Raw genomic sequence first — 24225 nt, 5'->3', positions numbered from 1 at the left:
ATATGATAGCCACGACCGTCATTAGTGACAGTGCTGTTGGCGGCTGTTCTTGAATCCGAGACTGAATTACGAGTGACCTGGCAAGTTTCCTGACAGACGGGAGAAAATTGTGAGTGCGTTATCAGCCACACAAAACCAGAGCCGTGATTAATAGACTGCCAATTCATATCAGTGCAATTATAGATGAAGCAAATTGCAGAATGCCATTTTATCAAATTGAATTTCAAACTGAATAAAACCTTAAATAATTAGTTAATAAGTATGAGTATAAGAAATGTCTAAAAAGAAACACTATCGAAACTGTAATGCAAGCAAAAATTACAGCAACACTATAATAATATCTCCCATTTGCTCTCATATCTGGTATTCTCAGAGTTTAGAAAAAACCTCAACTAGCGCTGTCACAATACTAGATTTTCACTACATGATTACTGTGGCCAAAGTAATTTTTTTCCATTTTAGGATGGGTGGAAACAGCTAGTTCACAGAATGTGTTTTTGCATTTAAAAACATGAGTTTCAGGACAGTGGAACAGGAAAAAAAAAAAAACAGGTTTTAAACTGTACAACTTATTTTAACTGGACGGGCTTGTTTTTTTTTATTTCCATCTAGCGTGTTTGCATAGAAAAAAAATGAAAAAGCAGTGCATTGGAAAGTAAAAATGCAATACCGCCACCTACTGTGTTGGAGTGTCAATGCTGGACTATTTGCAATGTTATACCAAGTGTGTAGTATTAACATGATAATGATATAACATTTTTTTAATATAGTTATCATCAATACAGGTATATTGTGAAACCTGTGATCTCATCAAAATTATCTGAGCTTTGTAATGTGCATTCATTTTATAGCTCTATACTCTCACAGCATGTCAACAATTGCCTCACAGAAACAAAGAAACATCTGAGCAGATACTGAGTAGGCATACAAAAAATTTGAACGGTTTCATGAGCTATAAAAGAGCAACTCTGAGCAATAAAATGTTCGTCCGAGTTGTTTTGACCAACATACCATCATGGATACATTAGGTGAAGGTCTGTAAACAGAAACTCGTGGCACTGAAATCAAGCTTGTGTAGCTAGACAAGAATGTTTTGGCCCTTTACGAATGTTTTGGAAAGTTAAGTGAAACACGTAAATTAAATGTTTTAAAATTGTTTTGAAAATTATTTTGAATTATTTTCGAAATTGTGTACTGTAGCTTTAAATGCGAGTTAAAAGTTAAACTGCAAGTAATTTAAAGATGATTTTTCAAAAACCTTTTTAAAAATGTATTTAAATTTTCTTTTGTTTTTATTTATTTATTTATTTTTTGTACAATCAGCTTTGATGCCACTAATAGAGAAGAAATTGTGTAAGCCTACTGTTGTTTTACCGTAGCGTTAAACGTATTAAACAGAGTAAATTAAAGATATTTCAGAACTTTTTCCCACTCCATTTGAGCAACCTGCCAGCGACGTGCATGCTTCTTTTTTATGTTTGTTGAAAATTGTTTTGAAAATGATTTTTGCAATTACCTTTGGTGCCGTTACTGGAGCAGAAATTGTGTACCGTAGCTTTAAATGCGAGTTAAACCTGAAAGTAAATGAATGTATTGCAGCCCTACTGCTGTTTGCTTTATAAATTGATTTGTTTGGTTTGGAAATGTCAGTTAGTTTTCCATCACAGGGCAGCAACAAGTTTCAAAATCTCTTAAAACAGGAGCAATTCATTAGTGTTTTCTCTCTTTTCTCTCTCTTATTTTCACTCACACGGCAGTACTCAAACGTTTAGCTTACTAAGGAGTAATCGTTTTCAAATGTGTCTTATCCTTTCTGCCTTCCTGGTTTTCCCCTTCTCTTCCTTCTCTTCATCTCCTTCTTGTGTTTTTATTTCTCTGCCCTCATCTTTTCGTCATCTTACTGTCTCCCGCTGCGTCTTTATACCATCTCTCTCACTCTGTCAGTTCTTCTGCTCTTCATCTTCGCTATCGGCCTTTATCTTCCCCTCCTCTTTCTTCTTTTTTACTGCTGCATTTCAATCACCGCTCTCTCTCACTCACTCACTCACTCACTCTCATCATTCGTCTTTGCCGCTGATCTCTCCTTATGTTCTCTCTCTCTCTCTCTGGCGCGAGGGCAATCTGTGACAGTAATGTTCGGAGGCGAGCAGAGAGTATCAGACAGATGAGTTGGGGCGGGGGTGTTACTGCAAAAGCAGCGCATTAGCCCCCTCGTTTGTTCCATCTTTCCATCCTCAGCTGCCCCGGGGTCTGGATTACACACAGTGGTCACACAGTGACCATGTAGATGGGCGCTTCTTAAAGGCTAGATCATGATGGCACATCAGGACACACACATACACACAAATACTGCCATCCACAATCAGGATTTAAGATTTAATAGTTAATGACATCGAGGCGGATTCGAACCTCTGTCTTCCAAATCAACGGCAGTTTAGCATATAGTTGAAAGTTGCATGTATAGTTTAGCACATAATTGAGCTTATAGGACAATTTTTAAAATATTTTTCGTTTAATTGGATAGCTGATAGTGGCAAGAAATGTATTCCATTCGTCCATACAATATCTGTCTATTTATCTGTCCGTCCATCCATCCATCCATACAAAATCTAACTATCTATCTATCTATGAGCCATATCTTTGTTGTTTATACTATTAATATCATCAATTAATATTTATATTATTAATAAATAGAATTGAATATTATTATTATTATTAATTAAAATGGACTTTACATTAATATTAATTAAAATAGATACAAATATTTATAAATAATTAAATCAAAACAAATACATTTTTTGATTTAATGGATTTTGGCTGGGATTAATTTTTTAGCCACAGCCTTGTTGTTTGTATTATTTATATTATTAATTAATATGCATTTACATTATTAATAAATATTGTTAAATATTAGTAGTATTAATTAAATTTAAATTAATTAGAAATAAATATATAAAATATATACGAATGAAAGAATGAATAAATAAATGCATTTATTTTCGCTTTATTGATCATTTTTAAGGAGCGATGAAATGGGATCAGGGTGTGTTGCAAGCCATATTCGAACCTGAATCTCTCATATGGACACTATATATTAGGTTTGACATTTTTTGTTTGTTTAAATGTCTTTGTAAGATTCTTGTTTTATTGAATAGATACCAGAACGATTTTATGTAAAGACGATGATGAATAATTGTGATGATGATGAATGATGAGATTTTGACATGTCGAAGGCCAGATTTGAATCTGCTTCTTCTGAATCTGTATCATGTCTCGACATATTAATACAAGGCCACAACCTCAACTTGTTTTTAAAATAACCATGGGGGTGTTTTGCTTTATTGGATAGATAGTGGAGGAAGAGATGACAAGACCTTCAGCATTGCTCAAAATATCAGGAGTGTGTGTGCCAACCACTGAACCACGGCACCAAACAAAGCTTTTAACACTTGAATATCATCCAATTCACTGTCTCTGTTGTTTTTGTTAGCTAGGATGCTAACACACCATCGCAAATGAGCTCTGAAAACTATTTCATGCCCATCAACAAATAAATCATTCACAAAAGAGAGACGAGAAGAACACGCAGTCCTGTCTAGTCGTCAAAGAGCATAGACAGAGAAATGTGGTAAACTATAAATGCATGAAAATAAAGCGGAAGGCTGTTGAAACAAGTCTTAGCGTACATGGCAGGTCTAGCAGGCTAAATATAGTCTTCTGGGTTATCTGCTTTCTGCAAGCACTGAATCCTTGTTCCCTCTCATTATTTACATGTCTGTGCTTGTGATCTTTGTTTCTCTGTTTCTACCTCTTTTCTCTCATCATTTCATCCTCCTCTCGCATATCGCCCTTCCTTCTCCCTCTCACTTTTTCATCTCCCTCAACCCCTATCGTAATCCCACTGATGTATCCTCAGGTTAACCAAACAGCCTGTAACATGAAATCAAACGCAATCTCTCCTTTTAAACACAGACGGGCTTTTATGCAGTATTTACTGGAGCGTATGGCAGATCTGACAATATGAGGGCTCACCATGATATAGTGGCGCTGCATCTCTGTCTTCTCGCTGGCCAGCTTCTCACACTCTATTTTGAGACTGTGAAAACACGGCAGAAAAATATGAATTGTACAAAAGATGCGAATGACTTGTCAGTGTATCAGAAACCGAGTCTGAAAAGTCTGATTCCCTTAAAGTAATAAAAATTGAATCAGTTAAATTAAATGAATCAGAACAAACAGATTTACTGAATCAAAACAACTTGATTTACTTACATGAATCAGAATGATCCAACTCATTTAAATGAATCGGAACAAACTGATACACTTCAGTGAATGAGAATGAATAAATTAAATGTAATGAATCAGAATAAATGAATTCACTTAACGAAATCAAAACAATCTGATTGACTTAAATGAATCAGAATAATCTAGTTCACTTAAAACAAACCAATAATTCAAATTAATAAGAATTAATCAATTAATTTAAATGAATCAGAGCAAACCAATTCACTTACAGGAATCAATCCAAACTGATTCACTTGAAAGAATCAAAATGGTCCAATTCACAGGGGTCATATGATGTTGCTAAAAAGAACATTATTTTGTGTATTTGGTGTAATGAAATGTGTTTATGCGGTTTAAGTAGTGCTGGGCGGTATGACCAAAAATTTATATCACCGTATTTTCCTAAATTATACCGGTTTCACGGTACATGACGATATTTTTTTTCATGCATGACCGGGTGTTAACCATATTTTCTACTGATTGAGAGAGGAAATACTGCAGTATATTGACTTAGAATGCCCTATTTTACTGTCATGATGAGTGAATATTGAGGGAACACGACCCCTTTTAATACATGTTAACCAGGAGTCACTCTCCTTTGGGTTTGAGACTTTAGTCTTTGCAACTTTAGGGATCTTATCTATTCACGAACAGCTTGTAACACTCCAAAGAGAAAGGAAAACTTGAAATCGCATCATATGACCCCTTTAAAGGAATTAGTGCAAACCAATTCACTTAAATGAACAAGAATGAATTGATTCACTTAAATGAATCAGAACAAACCATTCAAGTAAAGGAATCGGAACAAACTGATTCACTTAATGGAATCAGCACAAATTGATTCAGTTAAAGGAACAACACAAACTCAATCACTTAAATTAATTAAACTTCTCCAATGCAATTTACAGTGTAACATGACATGAGCTTATTTGATTGTTGTTTCAGTTCGCTCAGCTGTAAAGTTACACATGCAAACAACATTATATTAAAATTGCCACTTGTTGGGAGAAATATCTTGTTATTGAAAAAGCAACACTGAAAATATGGTTAAGCTAGCAGCATCACCACTTTTAGTCATTTCTCACTAATTCTGAATGCAGATTTCCATGGATAACATGAAAATGTTGACAGTGGCATTAATTCAATACACATCCAGCCGGTTATTAGCCTGTAGGAAGAGATTCATAAATAATCAAATGTGTTTCACATACTGGGAGTAAATCAGCTCATATGATCTGACCTGTGGTACTGAGCCTGAAGGAACTGGAACTCCTCTTTAATGCGGTCCAGAGTCTCCAGCACCGTGAACTTGAATGACTGTCCAGGCTGCAGAGGCACCTGAGGAGAGAGAGAGAAAGAGATGGCTTATTAATCAGTAAACAGCCATCGGTCTGTGCTGGAAGATTGGACTGCTTAAATTAATGTACCAAAAGTGACTCATTGAAATAAAATTGAAAAAGTGCTCCCACTGCATTATCTTTGCCCTTGGCCTCACTACAAACACTACATGCATTTTTTGTGAGAGAGGAGAGAAAATTTAATAACAGCAGCACTTCTACGGGGTCGTGGTAACCCTCGTTTTGCAAAACGCTCTCACAAGATTTAACCCTAACTCTAGGTAGACACAAATGCGATTCCCAATCTCAGGAATTAAATAAGCAGCTATGAGCATTTCATGGAAACTGTACCAGAAATTCAAAATGAAATTGTAGTCACTCCAAAACTTCTATACATTCCCAGCACAATGAGTTCTACTTTATTAATAATTACAGAACACACATTTCCTTGGCAAACTACAAACTATAATAAAAATGAATAATAAGATGATATTATAAGAAGATAACAATGAATTATTAGAAGATATATAAAAATTAATTATAAGAAACTAGTTGATCATGAATCATACAGCTCAACCATTGTAGTCTGATGGTTGAGCAATGAATCTTATGAGCCAGAGCTTCATAGCGAATCAAAAACATACTGTCTGACCAGTATACTGTAGTCTAATTGCCTGAAAGAATGACTCTTCTGTGCTAGTTTATTTTTAGTGAATCAACCATACAGTGCAACCAGAATTTCTGTAATTTAGTGTAAACCAAATTTAGTGTAAACCAAAGCAAATGGCTAAGAGAGTCACATCACAGTAGCTGTTGTTTCCATCACCCTGTTTTTATGCGCATTTTGAAGTATTGCATCAAAAACGAGTGATCTAAATGCTGAATTAAAAAAAAAAATCCTTTCGGTCGCAAAGAAGTTTTTACACTCGCTTTAGTGGTTTGCGAAAAAAGAGTTAATGCGAATAATGAAAATGCATTTGCCGAATAAATTCTGGCGCAGCGAACATTAAACTCAAGTGACTAATTGGCTGTTTCCGCTGATGGTGCCTTTCCGTATTTTTATTTTCTTTTATTTAGTTACCAATACCACCGCTCGAACAACCTGATGGAAACACACCTAATTCAGAAAAAAAAAAAATTCTTTCTATTTTTGCAAACTTTGCAAAGATTTGCCTCACATTTGGATGGAAACCTAGCTAATGACAACATGTTAGATGTAGGACATCCAAATTTGCCTTAAATTACACACATTCATACTACATAGAACATAGTTTTTTAACAGTCACAAAGTTCGTTCTTATTCAAAAGTAGTATACCTACTTAGTAAACAATTTTGGAAACAGCTAAAGAGTTTAGTTTGATTCCTGAATGAATGAATGATTCTTCTGAGTGGTTCTTTTTAGTGAATCAAAAATAGTAATGAATCAATCAAAGAGATTATTGAAACAAGAGTGTGGTTCTTTCATTTCTGCTGATGCATTTTACCATACCCACAAATTTCAAATGGGCTCATCTATGAGCCTGCGTGCTCTAATCTGATCCAACTGTATTCATATCTACCTCTCCTCCTCATTAAGACCCAAGTCCTTTCCTTTGCTATTTTTAAACACGTTTCCCATTCTGTCAGCTGCTTCCTAAAATGTCCGCCTTTGTCCTGCGCTCCTCTGGGCTTCTAGTTTTCTCTCTGAAGCTCGGTGTCCAGCGACTGGCTGTAGATTGGCGGTTTCAGTAAGAGCTTAATTAGTCTAGACAAGCGAAATTCAATTAAATTTCAATTAGGCTGGACAGTGGAGGTCAGACACTCGGTGAGCTTTCGAGTAATTAAGCTGCAGGCGCACAGCTGACTGGATGAGTTCAGTACACACACTGCCGTGTTTGTTTGTGGATAGAGGGGGGCAGTCATCTCGTCCCTACTGACCCTCCTCATTCATTCAAACACGTGTGTGTGTGTGTGTATACAGTAACTGTCCTGAAAGCAGCACACACCACACAGGGCCAGCACTCACAGGATCATGGTACATTTCCACAACAACACAAAATTATACAACTAGGAAACATCTCATAAAAATATTGTGTAGCCACAGAACAATTCCATGATTAAAGTCCATGTAAAGCAATATTAAATGCATGTTCTTCTGAGTTTGTCACACCACAGAAAAATGTTATTAACCACCCAGCCAAATTTCAATGAAAAAAAAAACACCAAGTAAATAAAATATCAAAATCTTGAAAAAAAGAAGTAGTATTTTCTGCTCTCAAATGCAGGGGGCGTGTCCGCTGGCGGCGCTGAAACCACGCCCACTCGTGGGAAAGCTGCCGTCTCTCTCAGCTGTCAAATACTTCTACAACAAGGAGACTGAGCTGTTTTGAAAATTATCGCAACCAGGTATTATGCATTTACGTGACAAAGGCATAGCTAGCTAGCAAACTGTAGGTAGGCTGTAGTCAGGGTTACTAGGTTTTCACAACAACACCCGCCCAATTGCTACTCAAAACTAGCCCAACTAGTTCCAATGGGCAAACCACTGATGCTAATGCCCTCTAGTCATTAGGTGTGTTCGACATAAAGCAGCACTGTGCAGAACAATCGTTGTATGACATCAAAGTACCGCAAGAGCAGTTCAAAAGCATAAGGAGCCGTCTGCTCTAAAGCTCTCACTGTACTTTGATGTCACACATATTGATCGGTCTGCGCAGCGCTGCTTCAAGTCGAACACACCTCTTATAGTGTTAGTAGAGGGGCCATATTCGGTTGTTAAGTGGTGACGTAAGAAGCGCTGTTTCCGGGTCCAAGCCTCAACTCGCTTCACTTGAGAATACTACCTCAGCAGCCGTTTATGAGCACTGTTTAGTCATATTAAACATTTAAGCTAAACGTTTTCAAACTTACTGTCTACACTACAGTCTCCATGCCCACAGCGTCCCAAACACAAATAATTTTTATATTTATTTATTTATATTTATATTTTCATTGTTTGGCTATCTGGGATTTCGGTATGGAGTTAAAGGTTAGGATTATAATTTTTTTTGGTAGTATTATATCACATTGTGAGTGTATATTAGCACCTTTTGTTGTTTTCTCGTGGTATCTGATAGAGCGTTTGGACACGGAAGCGGTGACACGTGACGTCAGACTTAACAATGATTTTAGCCCCGCCCAAAAAAATACTGAACAATAATGGTGAAAAAAACTGTTAAACTGTCTAACTCCACAATTAAGTACTACATAGTTCACAGTCTTTGTAATATTTTTTCAGCAATGTATTTCTAACAATTATGTGTTTAGAAACAATTCTCTGAATTGACTTAACACAAACTTTAACATTATATTTTTAAATTTTCTAAGGAAATGTGCAGTTTTTATTGCAAATCCTGCTACCATGAAGCCAGAGTGTTGTGGATGGCTGCCAGGGCATTGCTATGTGCAGAGCCGATCCTCCCTATATATGCAATTTATATATAAAATATGCAAGCTGCGTAGGGCCCCCGAAACACCAGGGGGCCCCCTTGCTCTCAAAGATGATTTAATTTGTTTAGTTTTTGAATTTGGCCAGCGGTTATGAAAACATGAATGATCATTTCTTATAATGCGGTGCGCTGTCGCCCTTTCTACGTAAAAATCAGTCAAATCATGTAATGTGAATGTCGTACAGTCTTGCTCTTGCTCTTCTAGGGTGTTGCTGTGCAGTTTAGAAGCTTCAACAAGATGCAAAATTTGAGGTATCATTCATGTCTGCAGCACAAATGTTGCAGGATGGGTTTTGAACAATATCCTGGTTTCTATTACAGATTTGCGCAAAACCAGTTCCATTAATCAATGTTATGCGATGAAAACAATTTTAACGCAATAAATTAAGGTGACGCTGGTAGGTTTACGTATATTGCAGCCACTGCACCAGCCATTATTTTTAATCAAAGGAGACGTAGGCGTGTTTTTTTTTAGCGATGCAGTGCAGAGAGCCACTTCTGGGACATGCCACAGTGCGGCTGGTATAAACACACAAGCACTGACTAGAGTGTCTGTAATGCGCCGCAGCCGTTTGCAGTGTAAATAAGGGGTTATCCATTAATGGCAAGGAAAGCCCCTTACACTTGAGAACGGCCACCTACAAAGTGTTTCTTGGAGGTTATAGTACATTAAAGAATGATCATGTGACTTATGTATGCCAGGTGACCTGTAAATGCGGAAAAACTGTTTCCATTGCAGTTTCGTGAAATTTTCCTTTTTCGAATTGCCTGAAAAACCACCTCATGCGAGAGTACATTTTTTTTTGCGATATATGGGAGTTTTTGCGAAATTGACGTATTTCCATTGGGCATATTTTCAATTCGCAATTTCAATTTGCAATTAGAACAGTAATGGAAACGCGGCTAATGTTAAGTATAAGGAAAAGTAACTAGCACTGCATATAATCAAGAGATAAAGCATTGTTTATTGCTTTAGATGAGTTTAGAAAAAAATATTTGTTGGACTGTATTAAAACGAAGGGCTCTGCGACATACAGTACAAACATGCGTGCAAAACAAAACTCACACATGCAAATAAACAAGGAGGAAACCTGGGTAAGAGCGTCTGTTTAGACACAGCAGTGTGTGTCAGACAGAAGGAGGGGGAATCCTGAAATCCAAAACTGATCCAGTTAATCTGGATGGAGGGGGACGAGGCAGACAGTGAGTCATGTGGGACAGCGGCTAGTCAATCACAATTTAGACGAGCTGCAGCAGGCTAGCCTAGAATTACTGGAGATTATCTTCTGAGGGAGGTCAAAGGGGGAGAGAGAGACGAGCTGATCCCATAACAATGGTGGGAAATGAAATCTCTCCCAATCGCCCACTCTGATCATCTCATATATCACTGCTGGAGTTGCTATTTTGGACACAGTGACTTAAATCGGTTTGAAGGAGGAGAGAGAGACACGTCGAAAGAGGAGCGCCGTCAGCTTCCGAGACGACTGCGGAGCTGTTTTCCTGCTCGCATCCTCGCAGACAGGCTGGGATAGAGACATCCATTAAATAATCATCTGCTGGTGAAATATTTAGTGCAAAAAGGCGCACGAATAGATAAGGATCACCAGTGAGTGGGAGGAAGAGAAGTGTCAGTGTGATCTCAGGGGGGATCTGGGCGAATGTGTGAGTGTGTGTGATCTCGCTCTCTAAAAACCCAGCTTTCCTTCCTGCCCAGTCCTGCAAGACCTTGTCTCCACAAACTCCTAAAATACAACCGGTTTGAGGTGCTTGAGTTTAGCAGGTACCTTGAACTGGGTGTCACACCCTCATTAAATAATCTGAGAGAAAGTCCTTCCATTTTTGCCAATAATTTCTGAGGCTTTTACCCAATCTTAAACCCCACTGAATGCTGAGACGTCGGATGGCTGCTAGGACTATCTTGGCGACTTACTGACAATGTGGCTCTGGAGTAGCTTGCTTTGTGAGGCCGAGCAAAAGCAATCGGCGTCCAATACTAGATTAGGAACTGTGGATTGGCAGGCAGAGAAAACAGCTTTTATGCTTTACAGAGTAAATCAGCAATAGTTTGAGCCTAAAGGAAGAAAGAAAGAAGGTCCTCATGTGTTTCTGACCAACACGGAAGAGTGATAATAAAACAGTGTGAAGATATGAAACCTGCAACCAAGTTTAACATCCAAATGTGGCCAGAATAAAAAGATTTATTAAAACAATACAGCCGTAAGTAAAAATGAGCAAAGGAGAGCACACCAGCTGAAACTATCAGCTCATTAAAAGAGCATATGTGAATTTTGTGGCCAGAAATTTGGCTACGATTTTCACTTGGCCACCACATCAGTGCAACAGAAAGCTGGCATTCACTCTCAGACACACATACACGCAATAACACACTAAAAAACATGTATGAATATGATACAATTCATGCTTTGTATAAAAAATAACAGAGAATCAAGTCTTTGCCATTAATTAATAATCAAAGCAGTTATAATCATGTGATTAAAGGGTTAGTTTACCCAAAAATGAAAATTAGCCCATAAATTACTCACCCTCAAGTCATCCTAGGTGTATATGACTTTCTTCTTTCAGACGAATCCAGTCGGAGTTATATTAAAAATGGTCTTTGATCTTTCAAGCCGTTTAATGCCACTCAGAGGGTGTTGCATGCTCCAGTCCAAAAGCAGTTAAATAAAATGTGCCCATCTATAAAAAAAAAGTGTCTCACACGGCTCCGGGGGGTGAACAAAGGCCTTCTGTAGCGAATCGATGCGTTTCTGAAAGAAGAAAGTCATATACACCTAGGATGACTTGAGGGTGAGTAATTTATGGGCTAATTTTCATTTTTGGGTGAACTAACCCTTTAAGGGTTTGAAAGTGGGACCATTTTTAAGTGCCATTTTTAGTACCAGAATGGAATGATTTTCATGACTTTTAGCTATGTCAAGAAACATGCATTTTTTGCCAATTGATGGATTTTTCTAGTGAATCAAACACACTGTTAACTAGTACAGTTAAATTCTCAAACAATAACTATCATGAGCCAGGAATTATAATACAAAATGTGTGACCCATGTAGTCTGATTCTTGAACAGATAAGTCTTACAAAATGATTATTTTTAGTGAATCAGAAGCATTTAGTGTAACCAGTGTAGTCCAATTCCCAAACGCATGACTCTTACAAACTGGTTCTTTTTAGTGACTTAAAATGATTTATTGTTTCCCAATTTCTTAGGAAATGACTCTTATGAGCTGGTTTGTTTTAGTAAATCTACTCCACACTCTTAAAAATAAAAGGTGCTTAAAAGGTTCTTCACAGTGATGCCATAGAAGAACCATTTTTGGCTCCACAAAGAACCATTCAGTCAAAGGTTCTTTAAAGAACCATCTCTTTCTTACCTTTTTATAATCTGAAGAACCTTCTTTCGCCACAAAGAACCTTTTGTGAAACAGAAAGGTTCTTCAGATGTTAAAGGTTCTTTATGGAACCATTTAGACAAAAAGGTTCTTCTATGGCATCATGAAGCACCTTTATTTTTAAGAATGCAATTTCCGAACATATGAATCTGAATTTAAGTTGATTCTTAGTAATTAATTAAAAACATGCAGGGCAAGCAGTGTAGTCTGATTCCAAAACAAGGAAGTTTTTAGTGAAACTAAATTAGCATAAAGAGTGCCTTGTTTTATTCTGATTCCTAAACAATTAATCTTATGCAGTGGTTCTTTTCAGTAAATCAAAAATATACAGTATAAGTGTAGTCCGATTCCCAAATGAGTGAATCTTCTGAGCCATTTCTTTTAATAAACACTTATGAATAAGCAGTTACTTATTCTGACTCGATTACTGAAGTGCTTTCATCACGTTGAAACAAACTGTACCAAGGACTGTTACTTTGTCACGTCATGTCAAGTCATTAAAGGTCAAGATAAACACATTTTAGCAAGAATTCAATAAATATGAAATGGAATATATGTCAGTTATTACATTCTGTTGAAAACTCCTGAGGGCAGTAAATGCAGTAAGAACTTATTTCTTCCAAATATTTTTTTTCCTCAAAAGTGCCTACTAAAAGAACTGCTAATGGAAAAGTAATGGTTATAAGGGATCCGAATACATTCCTCACAATTACCGTCCCTAGTAATCATATAAAAATTAGGCAGCAATGAAAAACCCTTAAACTACATTTAACACAAATTTCCAGCATTCAAGTAACTTGCCTGTCAACACCACAAGCAAAAATCATTTGAAATGTGACATATTTGAATGTATACCTCTAAATACAGCTAAATTGAACATGATTTTCTCTATATGCCATCTTCACCATTAGACCATGAGCTCAGTATCCATATAAATATTCACATCCTGGCACAACACACACCAGCACCTGCCTACAAAACACCCATAAATCCACACAGTGCAAACAAAGGTACTATTAGCGATAGTGCAAACACACCGATGCCTCATGTGCTACGTGCGCTCACACACTCATATTACAGCCTCTTATTTGTATCGGGTTCTCAAACTACTTGTCATGTCCAACAGAGATTTCACATTTCTCACACCTCGCGCATGACATCTGTGGACTTCTCACCCTTAAACGTTAACTGAACGCTGGCATTACCATCTAGACTCTCCATCTTCACGTTTAAAAACAATGTGTTACTGTTAAGTGCATTTGATCAACCTTGGAAGTTTGTGTTCTGTAACAGTCAAAAACTGAAGGTGTGGCTGCAGCTGATTATGAGCTTTCCCTGCCCAGCTTTTTTTTATTGTTATTGTTTTTGGCTCAGAAGCACGGAGCGCTGTAAACCTTCTCTCATTCCACCTTCCAATCCCCCTGCTTCAGATAACACTAACCACAAAAATCCAGTGGAACCAATTACCAGTCCTCCCGATGCAGTATGCCTTGCAAATCAGGCCTTAACCCTTTCGATAAGCAGGTACTGCAGACTCCGACACACTCTTTTCACACCGACAGGCTACCTCTGATTTGCACTGGATGATATTGAATTGTCAAACTAAACTATTGATGGGCCAATCTGATTGGTAAAACATTGCCTGAAGCATGCTGAGACATTGAGATTTACATTGCTTGAAGAAAATGCAATACTAGGGTAGTTTCCAGGGAGTTGCTATGAGATTGCTTAAGGAATTCTAAGTGTTTTATAGGTTTCAAATAAAGGGGGGGTTTTGCAGTAATGCCATAGAAGAACCATTTTTGGTTCCCCAAAGAACCTTACAGTAAACATTTCTTAAAAGAGCCATTTTATTTTTTAGTGTGAAGAGCATTTGAATAATCTAAAGAACATTTTTCGACTATAACTAACCTTTCTATGAATGCTGAAGGTTCTTTTTTGAACCATAGATGCAAATAAAGAGGTTTTATTTTTAAGATAAAGTATGAGCAAAAGTGGTCAGTGCATCGACATACAGTGCAACTGCACTTACGGCGACCCGAGTTCGATTCCCGTCTCGAGGTCCTTTGCCGATCCCACTCCCCTCTCTCCTCCCAGTAATTTCCTGTTGTCTCTCTACTGTCTCCTATCTGCATAAAAAGCCCATAAAAATTACTTTAAAAAAAAGTAACAGTGATGTTTGGGTTAACGAGATCCACTAATAAAAAAGCTGTTCTGACCATCTGTGGATTTGTGTTTTCTGAGAACATGCCTAAGTTTACTTCACCATAGTACAATTAAATCCTAATATAATCATGACAAACTATATATCATTAGAAAGGTAGATATTTTACCGTTTTATTTTGTTACAAATTTTGTAGGAACAGTAATAGATTCATCTATGAGTGCACCAAGAGTCTATGACAAATCTACATCATAACAGGAGTTCTGACCTTTGTCACAAAAAGTCTTTATTTCGTTGCCTTTTTCTCAATCTCATGTTTTCGTAATCATCATAAGTTATATACCATTTGAAAGCTTAAAAATCTCAAAATTTATCCTGTGAAAACCATTTTGAAATCGGACATTTCGTTTTCATAGAAATGGTATTTCAAAATCTTTTAGCGGTCTCCTCCCCCTTAGCGGGGGTGTCATATTACAAAATGTATTGCAGTCTTTTAGAATCAAATTTTTTTTATAATCTTGACAAAATACATTTTGTCTATTTTGTTCATAAAAAAAAAATTCAACGGAGTTTGGGTGGCGCCCGGTGGCTTTTTTTGGTATAACGCCTAAACAAAATTGCATATGAACCTCAATTTTTTTATATCAACTTAAAATTTGGAACACAACTTATGGTCAAAAGCGTTCATGAATTATAATAATTTAAGTTTGGATAGTGCACTTTCTCGTGAATTTTCAAAAATGGTGATGACAGTTAAGGGGTTAAAAGTTACAGAACAAGAAAAGGTGTGAGCAAAAAAGGCAACGTTTATGCTTGGTTACACACAGAGACCTTTCTCACACCTTTTTACTAGTGCAGGTCATGTTTCACAGGCCATGGGGGTAAAAATAAAACCTGGCTGCAGATTTCACTAGTCCTTTGGGGTTTGTTCATTGTATCGTTATAAATTACATTTGATCACTCTGACTGGGAAGCTCAGGACATGATTGTATATTTGTTTAAAGAATGTTACAGGAATACGAATATTATTTATAAAAATAAAAATAAAAAGATCTGTATAATAAGAATGTGTTACATTTTTAAAAATGTATTGACAGTTATGCACTTACGGGTGAATCTTTACTTAAGAAATTTCATAATTCACCACCATATTGAAAGAAAAAATGTATATATAATATTTTTTATGCAAAATACAGCCAAAGTCTATGCTTGTATTTTAGTTTCTAAAATTAATAAATAAATAACTAATATTAATATTAATAATAATAATAATAAAATCAGCTGACTTAAATGCAAAAATGGTCCTAAAATTTTCATTATGCAAAACCTATTTTCTTATCATTTTTTTTTAACTCGATTTTATGGGGAAATATGACACATTCTGGACATTTCATGATCGTAAGGGTGAATCTCATAAAAATTCTTAAAGAACCTTTCTTTCCTTAATAAAGACATCCGATGGCCTCTTTGCCGAGGTCTAAAAAGGTGGGGGAGAAGGTTAAATGCACTTTCTAAATTTTAATCTAAAGATGAATGAAAAAAATCACATGAAAACCATGAGGAGAAAAAAATGTATATCATGGAAAAATGCAAAAACTGTCCTAAAAAGTACTTTATGCCAAATCTATATCCCTATTTTTTTCTTCTGATTTTAAGGTGAAATATGTCTCATTCTTGACAGTTTTTGTGAAATTCACCCTTATAATAGAAGTCTATGGGGCAAGTGCACTACATGCACGCTAAATCAGTCTCAAGGGACCTTTCATTCATTCATGAACACATCTGATGCCTTGCGTTGTCGTATATTACAAGTTTAGGCTTGTACACCGAGCCACACTTAAAACAGGCTGCGATGTACAGTAGATTCTTCAGATTCTAGAAACATCAATAAACCAAAGACAGGTCACAGATAACAAATAAACTTCCCACAGTGAGCCCTAACCAACCCCACCCACATACACACACACACACACACATATATATACAACATCTAAACCACTCTAGATTTGCCCAAACGCACTGCCATCTATTAGAGGGGGCGTTGAGAAAGGTTTATTACACAAACTAATACAGACACACATTGTGTTTGTTTCCTCCCACACAACTTTCTATCAACTGGCTCTTGAGGACACCTGGGAGAAGATGAATATGCGTACGTGCAACTGAAAGTCTGAAGAGACATCTCTCTTACACCCAATCGCTTCATCTGTCCCATTTGTCGAGGATGTGGGAGAACGAGAGAGAGTAGCACTTACCGGGTGTCTACCCTGCGGGTACATGGTCACCGGAGGGATGCCGGCTATCGGTTTGACGGCCAACGCGCTGACCCTCCGTACTCCTGCGTCCCCCCCTCCACCAGGGGACAGAGCCCCGGACCGAGCTCGAGAACCAAGGCTCTGTTCTTTCCGAGCCGCAGAAGGCTGTCAGTGCATCCGGCGAGGGGGTCTTCCAAAAACAGATCCCCGTACTCACACTTGGACTGGATTTCCCCCCAGAATTCCCTGACGTCCCGCTCCGTTACTGTCCGGCTCTCAGTCCGACAGATCAGGAGAGCAGGAGGAGCAGGGACTTCCAAAGAATCACGTCCAGCTGTCCCCGGTCTTGTCCTTCTGCAAATGTCCCCAACAAGCTACCAAAACAAACACGTATCTCCAATCGAGTCTTCCAACCTTGTAACAGTACCTCAAAACTACAGGGCTTCTTTTCTTAGGTCTAAAAAGGCAAGGAGAAGGAGGAACGGGCTTTGTTTTTAATCTAAATCTAGAGAGGAAGAAAAAACACACAGGAAAGCAGGAAAGAACAGCAGGTCACTGGAAGATCCAGCAGGCTTTTCAGCAGCGAGCCCTGGACTGTAATATATTGTGCCTGTTGGCTTCAACACAAACACGACAGCCTGCTCAAGCTGCACTTAAGGTGGACCAGGCGAGATAGATAAGAGGATAGATAGACGGAGGGATAGAGACAGAAATAGACACCAATACATGCGTACAACCAATGATGCATGATTTCTTGTTGTCGTTGCATTGAATGGCCGATAGATTCATATAACCATACAGACCTATAGGGAAAATAAACATGAATTAGATATCTTTCTCAGAGGGCAAACTGAGACATTTGCTTATATTTTTTGACTGAAATAAAAATACCCCTCTTACCACAGTCATCTCTGATGTGTCGTTTCTACATCAGATCTCAACAAATGTCTCAAACTGTGCTCAGATCTTTTAATATACACTCAAATATTTCTCATCATATTTTTCAAAGACCTAATTATCTGAGCCATAATACCTACATTCATTTATTTATTTTAGATAATATAATCTTGGAACGGGCTTTGTTTTTAATCTAAATCTAGAGAGGAAGAAAAAACACACAGGAAAGCAGGAAAGAACAGCAGGTCACTGGAAGATCCAGCAGGCTTTTCAGCAGCGAGCCCTGGACTGTAATATATTGTGCCTGTTGGCTTCAACACAAACACGACAGCCTGCTCAAGCTGCACTTAAGGTGGACCAGGCGAGATAGATAAGAGGATAGATAGACGGAGGGATAGAGACAGAAATAGACACCAATACATGCGTACAACCAATGATGCATGATTTCTTGTTGTCGTTGCATTGAATGGCCGATAGATTCATATAACCATACAGACCTATAGGGAAAATAAACATGAATTAGATATCTTTCTCAGAGGGCAAACTGAGACATTTGCTTATATTTTTTGACTGAAATAAAAATACCCCTCTTACCACAGTCATCTCTGATGTGTCGTTTCTACATCAGATCTCAACAAATGTCTCAAACTGTGCTCAGATCTTTTAATATACACTCAAATATTTCTCATCATATTTTTCAAAGACCTAATTATCTGAGCCATAATACCTACATTCATTTATTTTAGAGAATATAATCTTGATTATACATTAAAACATTGTAGTTTAAAATGATACAAAATAGGACATGTAAACTGTATTGCTATATTATATTACAATATACATATATTACACACATATACCTATATGTTATTATATAAAATTATATTACTAATTATACTGTTTAAATTATATAAAATGTGAAATATATATCCCCTCTATATATATTGCACACACATACAGTGGTGTGAAAAAGTGTTGGCCCCCTTTCTAAAAGCAAAATTAAGACTTTGGAGTGGCCTAGTCAAAGTCCTGACCTGAATCCTATTGAGATGCTGTGGCATGACCTTAAAAAGGCGGTTCATGCTCGAAAACCCTCCAATGTGGCTGAATTACAACAATTCTGCATAGATGAGTGGACAAATTCAAAATGATTTTTTTTCATTCATCTTTAGATTAAAACAGACTCATTGCAAGTTATCGCAAACGCTTGATTGCAGTTGTTGCTGCTAAGGGTGGCCCAACCAGTTATTAGGTTTAGGGGGCAAACACTTTTTCACACAGGGCCATGTAGTTTTGGATTTTGTTTTCCCTTAATAATAAAAACCTTCATTTAAAAACTGCATGTTGTGTTCACTTGTGTTATCTTTTACTAATATTTAAATTTGTTTGATGATCTGAAACATTAAAGTGTGACAAACATGCAAAAAAAAAAAAATCAGGAAGGGGGCCAAAACTTTTTCACACCACTGTATTTACAGTATATCTATACATACTCAAAAATAGAATATTATAAATTATATATTTATTTGCAAATTCTTTATATTTAAAGAATCATTTACTTAAATACTTGCTTATTATTTACTTTACTTACTGTATGTCAACAGTTGTCTCATTTGTCTCAATTTACTTTTCCTAAGGAATTTTGGAAGAAATATCGGAGACAAAATTCATACTTCAATGAAGCATAACTGAAATCACAAATAAGTCTCCTGAGCTATGAAAGAGCAACCTCTGAGCAATTCAATTTGCCTCAGGGGAGAAACAAATCAGAAAATAAGGGATGTAGAAAAGAGAGAGAGATGAGGAATGATTCAATTTGCCAGCAATTCCGTGAAAGCACCATGTGTGTCCAACCCCATATTTGCACGTTCGCCTCTGACAGACAAGCATTTATCTGCCCTTTGAGAAATAAACTGGCAAATTTAGTTGTGACTGCAACACTTACAACCTTGATTTTTCCAGAGCATGTTCACGTCACTTGTTTGTGTGTCTGAAAAACACATCAGCAAATTTCAGTCATTTTAATAACCCAGTCATCACTACCAGTATCGTCCTCATCTCTTCATCATTCTCTTGTTCTCCTCATCCCTCTGTCTGCAACACCTCTCTGGTCAGGGATTGCCCTAATCGCCGTTATCTAATTGCGCGGATTAGACAGGTAATTATTCACACGACTTTCTTCCTTCAACTTCTTACTGATACGTGATGAAGCTGGCTGAGTACAAACAGACATCATGGAAATGACCGACGAGACAATAATTTGGTTGGGCTTCTGCATAATGGTGTCCAGGTAAGGGGTCAACAGGTTCGACACAAGATCTGACAAAAGATCACAGGAAAAACAGGGGAAGACGAACTGGATATTCATGTATAACAATAGCTGCGTAAGTGTAAACACAGCTATTGTTATACATGAATATCCAGTGCACAGTTATTCTGACATTTTGACACATTATCTATCTATCTGTCAATAAACATATCATGGTATAAATTCATAAATGTACCAGTACGAACACCATTTACAGCAATTAATCAAGTTCAGCATTAGATTCACATTCACATTTGACCCGAATCAGCACCAATGGAGATTTGTTCCCAAATAACGTGATTAAGTTCCTGGCATGTCACTAATTCTCCTAATAAAAAAAATTGTGCATTGTACACAAGACACATTTTATGAATAGTTTTAGTAGAAACTTCTAAAAGCTTGTAAAAGATGATGAGGCCACTTAACAAAGTTCAGTGTCCTGAAGCGTGTTATGTTTACCTAAATATACGCGGGAAAACAACGTAAACAAGAACAGAATATCACCGGACCTGTTTAATTTTATTTACTCTACTTATTTATGCGTGTTTTATATATACAAGGCGTTATTTAAATATGAAAAGAGCAAATTACACGAAATAAATCAGACCCCTCACCTTTCTCCAGACCACCTTAAAACTTGGCGGCTGTCGGGCACTCTCCAGCTTTCCTCCGATTGGCTATGGCGACTTATCCGTTCCAACCAATCGAACCGTCCAAATCCCACGTTGGCCCTTGACATCAGAGGCTGCAACGGACCAATCGCGACGTTTGCGGCCGCTGATTGGCTGCGGGCTGTGAGGAGGGCGGGGTGCAGTCTATAGGGATTGTGGGCATTGACGTTCCAATTATTCCGCACCCCCGCCGCTCCCGCCTCCAGCTGCCAATCACGCCGCATAAACGATCACCTATGTCTGCTAATGAAAAATGAGCAACGTGTAGCACCTAGTGTTGACCACCTTGAACAATTAAGAGAAATAACAAACAAACACTCTCTTTATTTGGTGAGTCATAGTGGTCCTATGATAACCTTGTAAATTAATGAGCAGCTTGCTTATTAAACAGATGAAAATTCTATCATCATTGTTCTGTCATGCTGTTCCAAACCTGTATGACTTTTTCTTTTATGGAACAAAAAGGGAGTTATTACAATCTCATCTTTACTATGGTACCACAAGGCTTTTTTTTTTGTTGGCATTTTGGTGACTGCATACTTCACAGCTCATAACGATATATATAGGTCTATAATTAATAATCATAATACACCAACCTACCTGCAGTGCTAATCACGATTATTTAAAATAATTAAAAACAACATTTAGTAATTCATTTTAAATGATCTTATTGTTAAATTACATATATCTATTTAAAAATATTTAAAATTGTAGGAGTGCATGTGATGTTGCCTTGTTGAACATAATATAGGATAGATTTTCAGATTTTATGCTAGTTCATCTATATTTCCCCCCAAACAATATTTGTTTTTACTTTCATTTTCATATTATATATTAAATATAATAATATTAAAATATTGAAATGGATAGTTCACCCAAAAATAAAAATGTAGTTATCATTTACTCACCCTCAAGTTGTTTTAATCCTGTATGAATTTATTTCTTATGTTGAACACAAAAGAAGATATTTTGAAGAATGTGGGTGTCCAAACAGTTGACGGTAGCTATTGACTTCCACAGTATGCAAAAATACTATGGAAGTCAATAGGTACCACCATCAACCATTTGGTTACCTATTCTTCAAAATACCTTATATCTATAAATAAATTCTAATATTTATTATAAAAATGTATATAATATAGTGCTGTCAAACGATTAATCGCGATGAATTGCATCCAAAATAAAAGTTTCTGTTTACATAATATATGTGCATGTACTGTGTATATTTATTATGCATATATAAATACACACATACAGCATATATTTGGAAAATATTTACATGTATATATTTATATTCATATAATTGATATTATATTATAGTACACACACATGTACTATGTAAACAAAAACTTTTATTTTTGGATGCGATTAATCATTTGACAGCACTAATATAATATTAACAATACACACACAAAGCCATTTTTATATTATTAAATGACTAGCATTTTTACGGTGAGATGTGTGCGGACAAGTGTACGTTAGCCTACCGAGCACACGCATGCACACAATGAAAGAAAAGAGAGACTACCTTTGTCAGTGAGTATCGATTGCTCTGATAGATGTGGTCTATTCTTTAACTGAACTAAGCTCCGATTGCTAGCGAGCGCATCAGCGTGGCCGGGCCTCCCATCTCTCCAGTAATTAACTTCAGGCTTCACCTGTTGTGGCAGCTCGAATCGGAGTAGCGTCTCGCACTATCAAACATGACACAGACTTTCCTCAGTCATCCGCCTGTAAGTGTGTCACGAACTACAGATCTTTATCCAAAAATGCTGCTTTGCTTTATGTTTTGACACTCTTTGTTATACATATCACTCTACCTGGTAGAGGCATTATTCCTGCATTGGAATATAAAATATGTAACTGTGACTTTTTATCTCACAATTCAGACTTTTTCCTTGAAAATGCAAGATAAGTCATAATTGTGAGTTGTAAACTCAGTATTCTGAGAAGAAAAGTCTGTGGGATAAATTCACAATTATCACCAGCTTTCACGTTGCTCAATAGCTAATTACCCACCTCCATCCCCAGCTCCCCCTCTTGTTCAGTCAGGATTCGGCCTTCTGATTCCCCTTTGAATCAGACTCATTTCTAAAATGTTTACATTCATTTATTTAACATTAACGATATCTGCAAAACATTTATGTTGGTTCTGTTCTGTTATGCCCAAAACAGAACCATACTGCCAATCCAAACTGTATGCTAATTGTCAATCATCTTTAACGATAGTCGTCCTGACAGAAGTGATTTGAATGCATTTGATATCATAATTACGAGTTCCCAATTTGTAAATACAAACTTCCCAGGAGAACTAAAATGCACTACATGTAGTGATCTCCACTTGCTGCTGCATAACCTTGCTGTTACAGGAAGTAGAGGACGGGCGGCATAAATTATGACTGATCTTTTGCTGTCCTAAAGTGTGATGGATCTGAGTAGGAGATTTTGACATTGGGAGACATATTTGCATATTCTATCATGTTGGAGACTGCAAATGATAGTGAACGGACGGACGTCAGTGTGTATTAATGTGTATTAAAATCAACATAAAATGACATTCACAACCCATTTACAGTAGCTCCTTAATATGATGTATATATGAGTAAAAAAATAATATTTAATGAGGGGAAAAAAGGGTGGGAGTTTATCAAATGAAAAAATCTCAATGTATTTACAGTACTTACAACATTAGGCAAAATCTATCATACAGTATCTGGCTAATTAATATAAACCAATGGCCTGTGTGGCCTAGGTGAAAGTTGTTTAAAGGCAGAGAAAGTTATTACATTTTGAAGAAAGAAAACATTTATTCTTTACAATAACATGCTCAGTATGACTAGTTGCATTTATTCATAAAGTAAATAGGGTCCATTTTAATTTTACGTGACCAAACACACTGTTGCTGAATGAAGGTGTCAAGAGACACTCAATCTCTTTCCAATTTCTCATCTCTCTTTCTTTTTGGCTTGCTCTGGTGCATTATGTAAGTGTAAAATGCACAGGCGGAGGTTCTTGTGACCAGATGTAGTGTGTGTGTGTGTGTGTGTGTGAGAATGGAAAGAGCTCATGAAGGAAAACAAGGTTCGTGAAATAATCAACAGAATGAGAGAGAGGAAAGAAAGATGAAGAGAGAAAGTGTACGCGCTCCGCCTGAGGGCCAGACAGTGCGAGTAAACACTGAAAAATTCCAGATATCGTGTTTTGAGAATCCAGAGGGAATTTTGTGGTTTAAATGGCCTAAAAAACAGCTCGGCTTAAACTCATAGGGGAAGTGAATTAACAGGCAGAGAAGAGGATTTATGCGATTTATTATAGCCACATGTTTCAGTCTGAGAACACGACGCAGCATGCAGCAAACAACGGCAACACACACAAGTTGCGGACACAACCACAAACAATCCAGATTCGAAATTTGGTCTGCAATAACAGCACG

General features: G+C 37.0%; 1 protein-coding gene across 3 annotated transcripts in view; it reads right to left on the bottom strand.

Annotated features, from left to right (window-relative positions):
- Nucleotides 1-17563, bottom strand: part of LOC107676970 (transducin-like enhancer protein 4) — a 56983-nt gene extending 39420 nt beyond the window's left edge. For 2 of the 3 annotated variants that reach the window (XM_016471735.1, XM_016471737.1), the window contains exons 1-3: nucleotides 16917-17562; nucleotides 5525-5622; nucleotides 4033-4096 (exon numbers count right to left, since the gene is read on the bottom strand). In XM_016471735.1, coding sequence (XP_016327221.1) covers nucleotides 4033-4096; nucleotides 5525-5622; nucleotides 16917-16940 — 186 coding nt within the window. In that variant the 5' untranslated portion in view covers nucleotides 16941-17562. Of the gene's footprint in view, nucleotides 1-4032; nucleotides 4097-5524; nucleotides 5623-16916 lie in introns of all 3 variants that reach the window. The other variant, XM_016471736.1, reaches the window with a different exon arrangement.
- Between the last annotated feature and the right edge of the window lie 6662 nt (nucleotides 17564-24225).

Source organism: Sinocyclocheilus anshuiensis, unplaced genomic scaffold, assembly GCF_001515605.1.
Source record: "Sinocyclocheilus anshuiensis isolate Anshui unplaced genomic scaffold, SAMN03320099.WGS_v1.1 scaffold420, whole genome shotgun sequence".
Lineage (NCBI taxonomy): Eukaryota > Metazoa > Chordata > Actinopteri > Cypriniformes > Cyprinidae > Sinocyclocheilus > Sinocyclocheilus anshuiensis.
The sequence above is the reverse complement of the archived record's forward strand: the minus strand, read 5'-3'. Positions and strand labels throughout refer to the sequence as shown.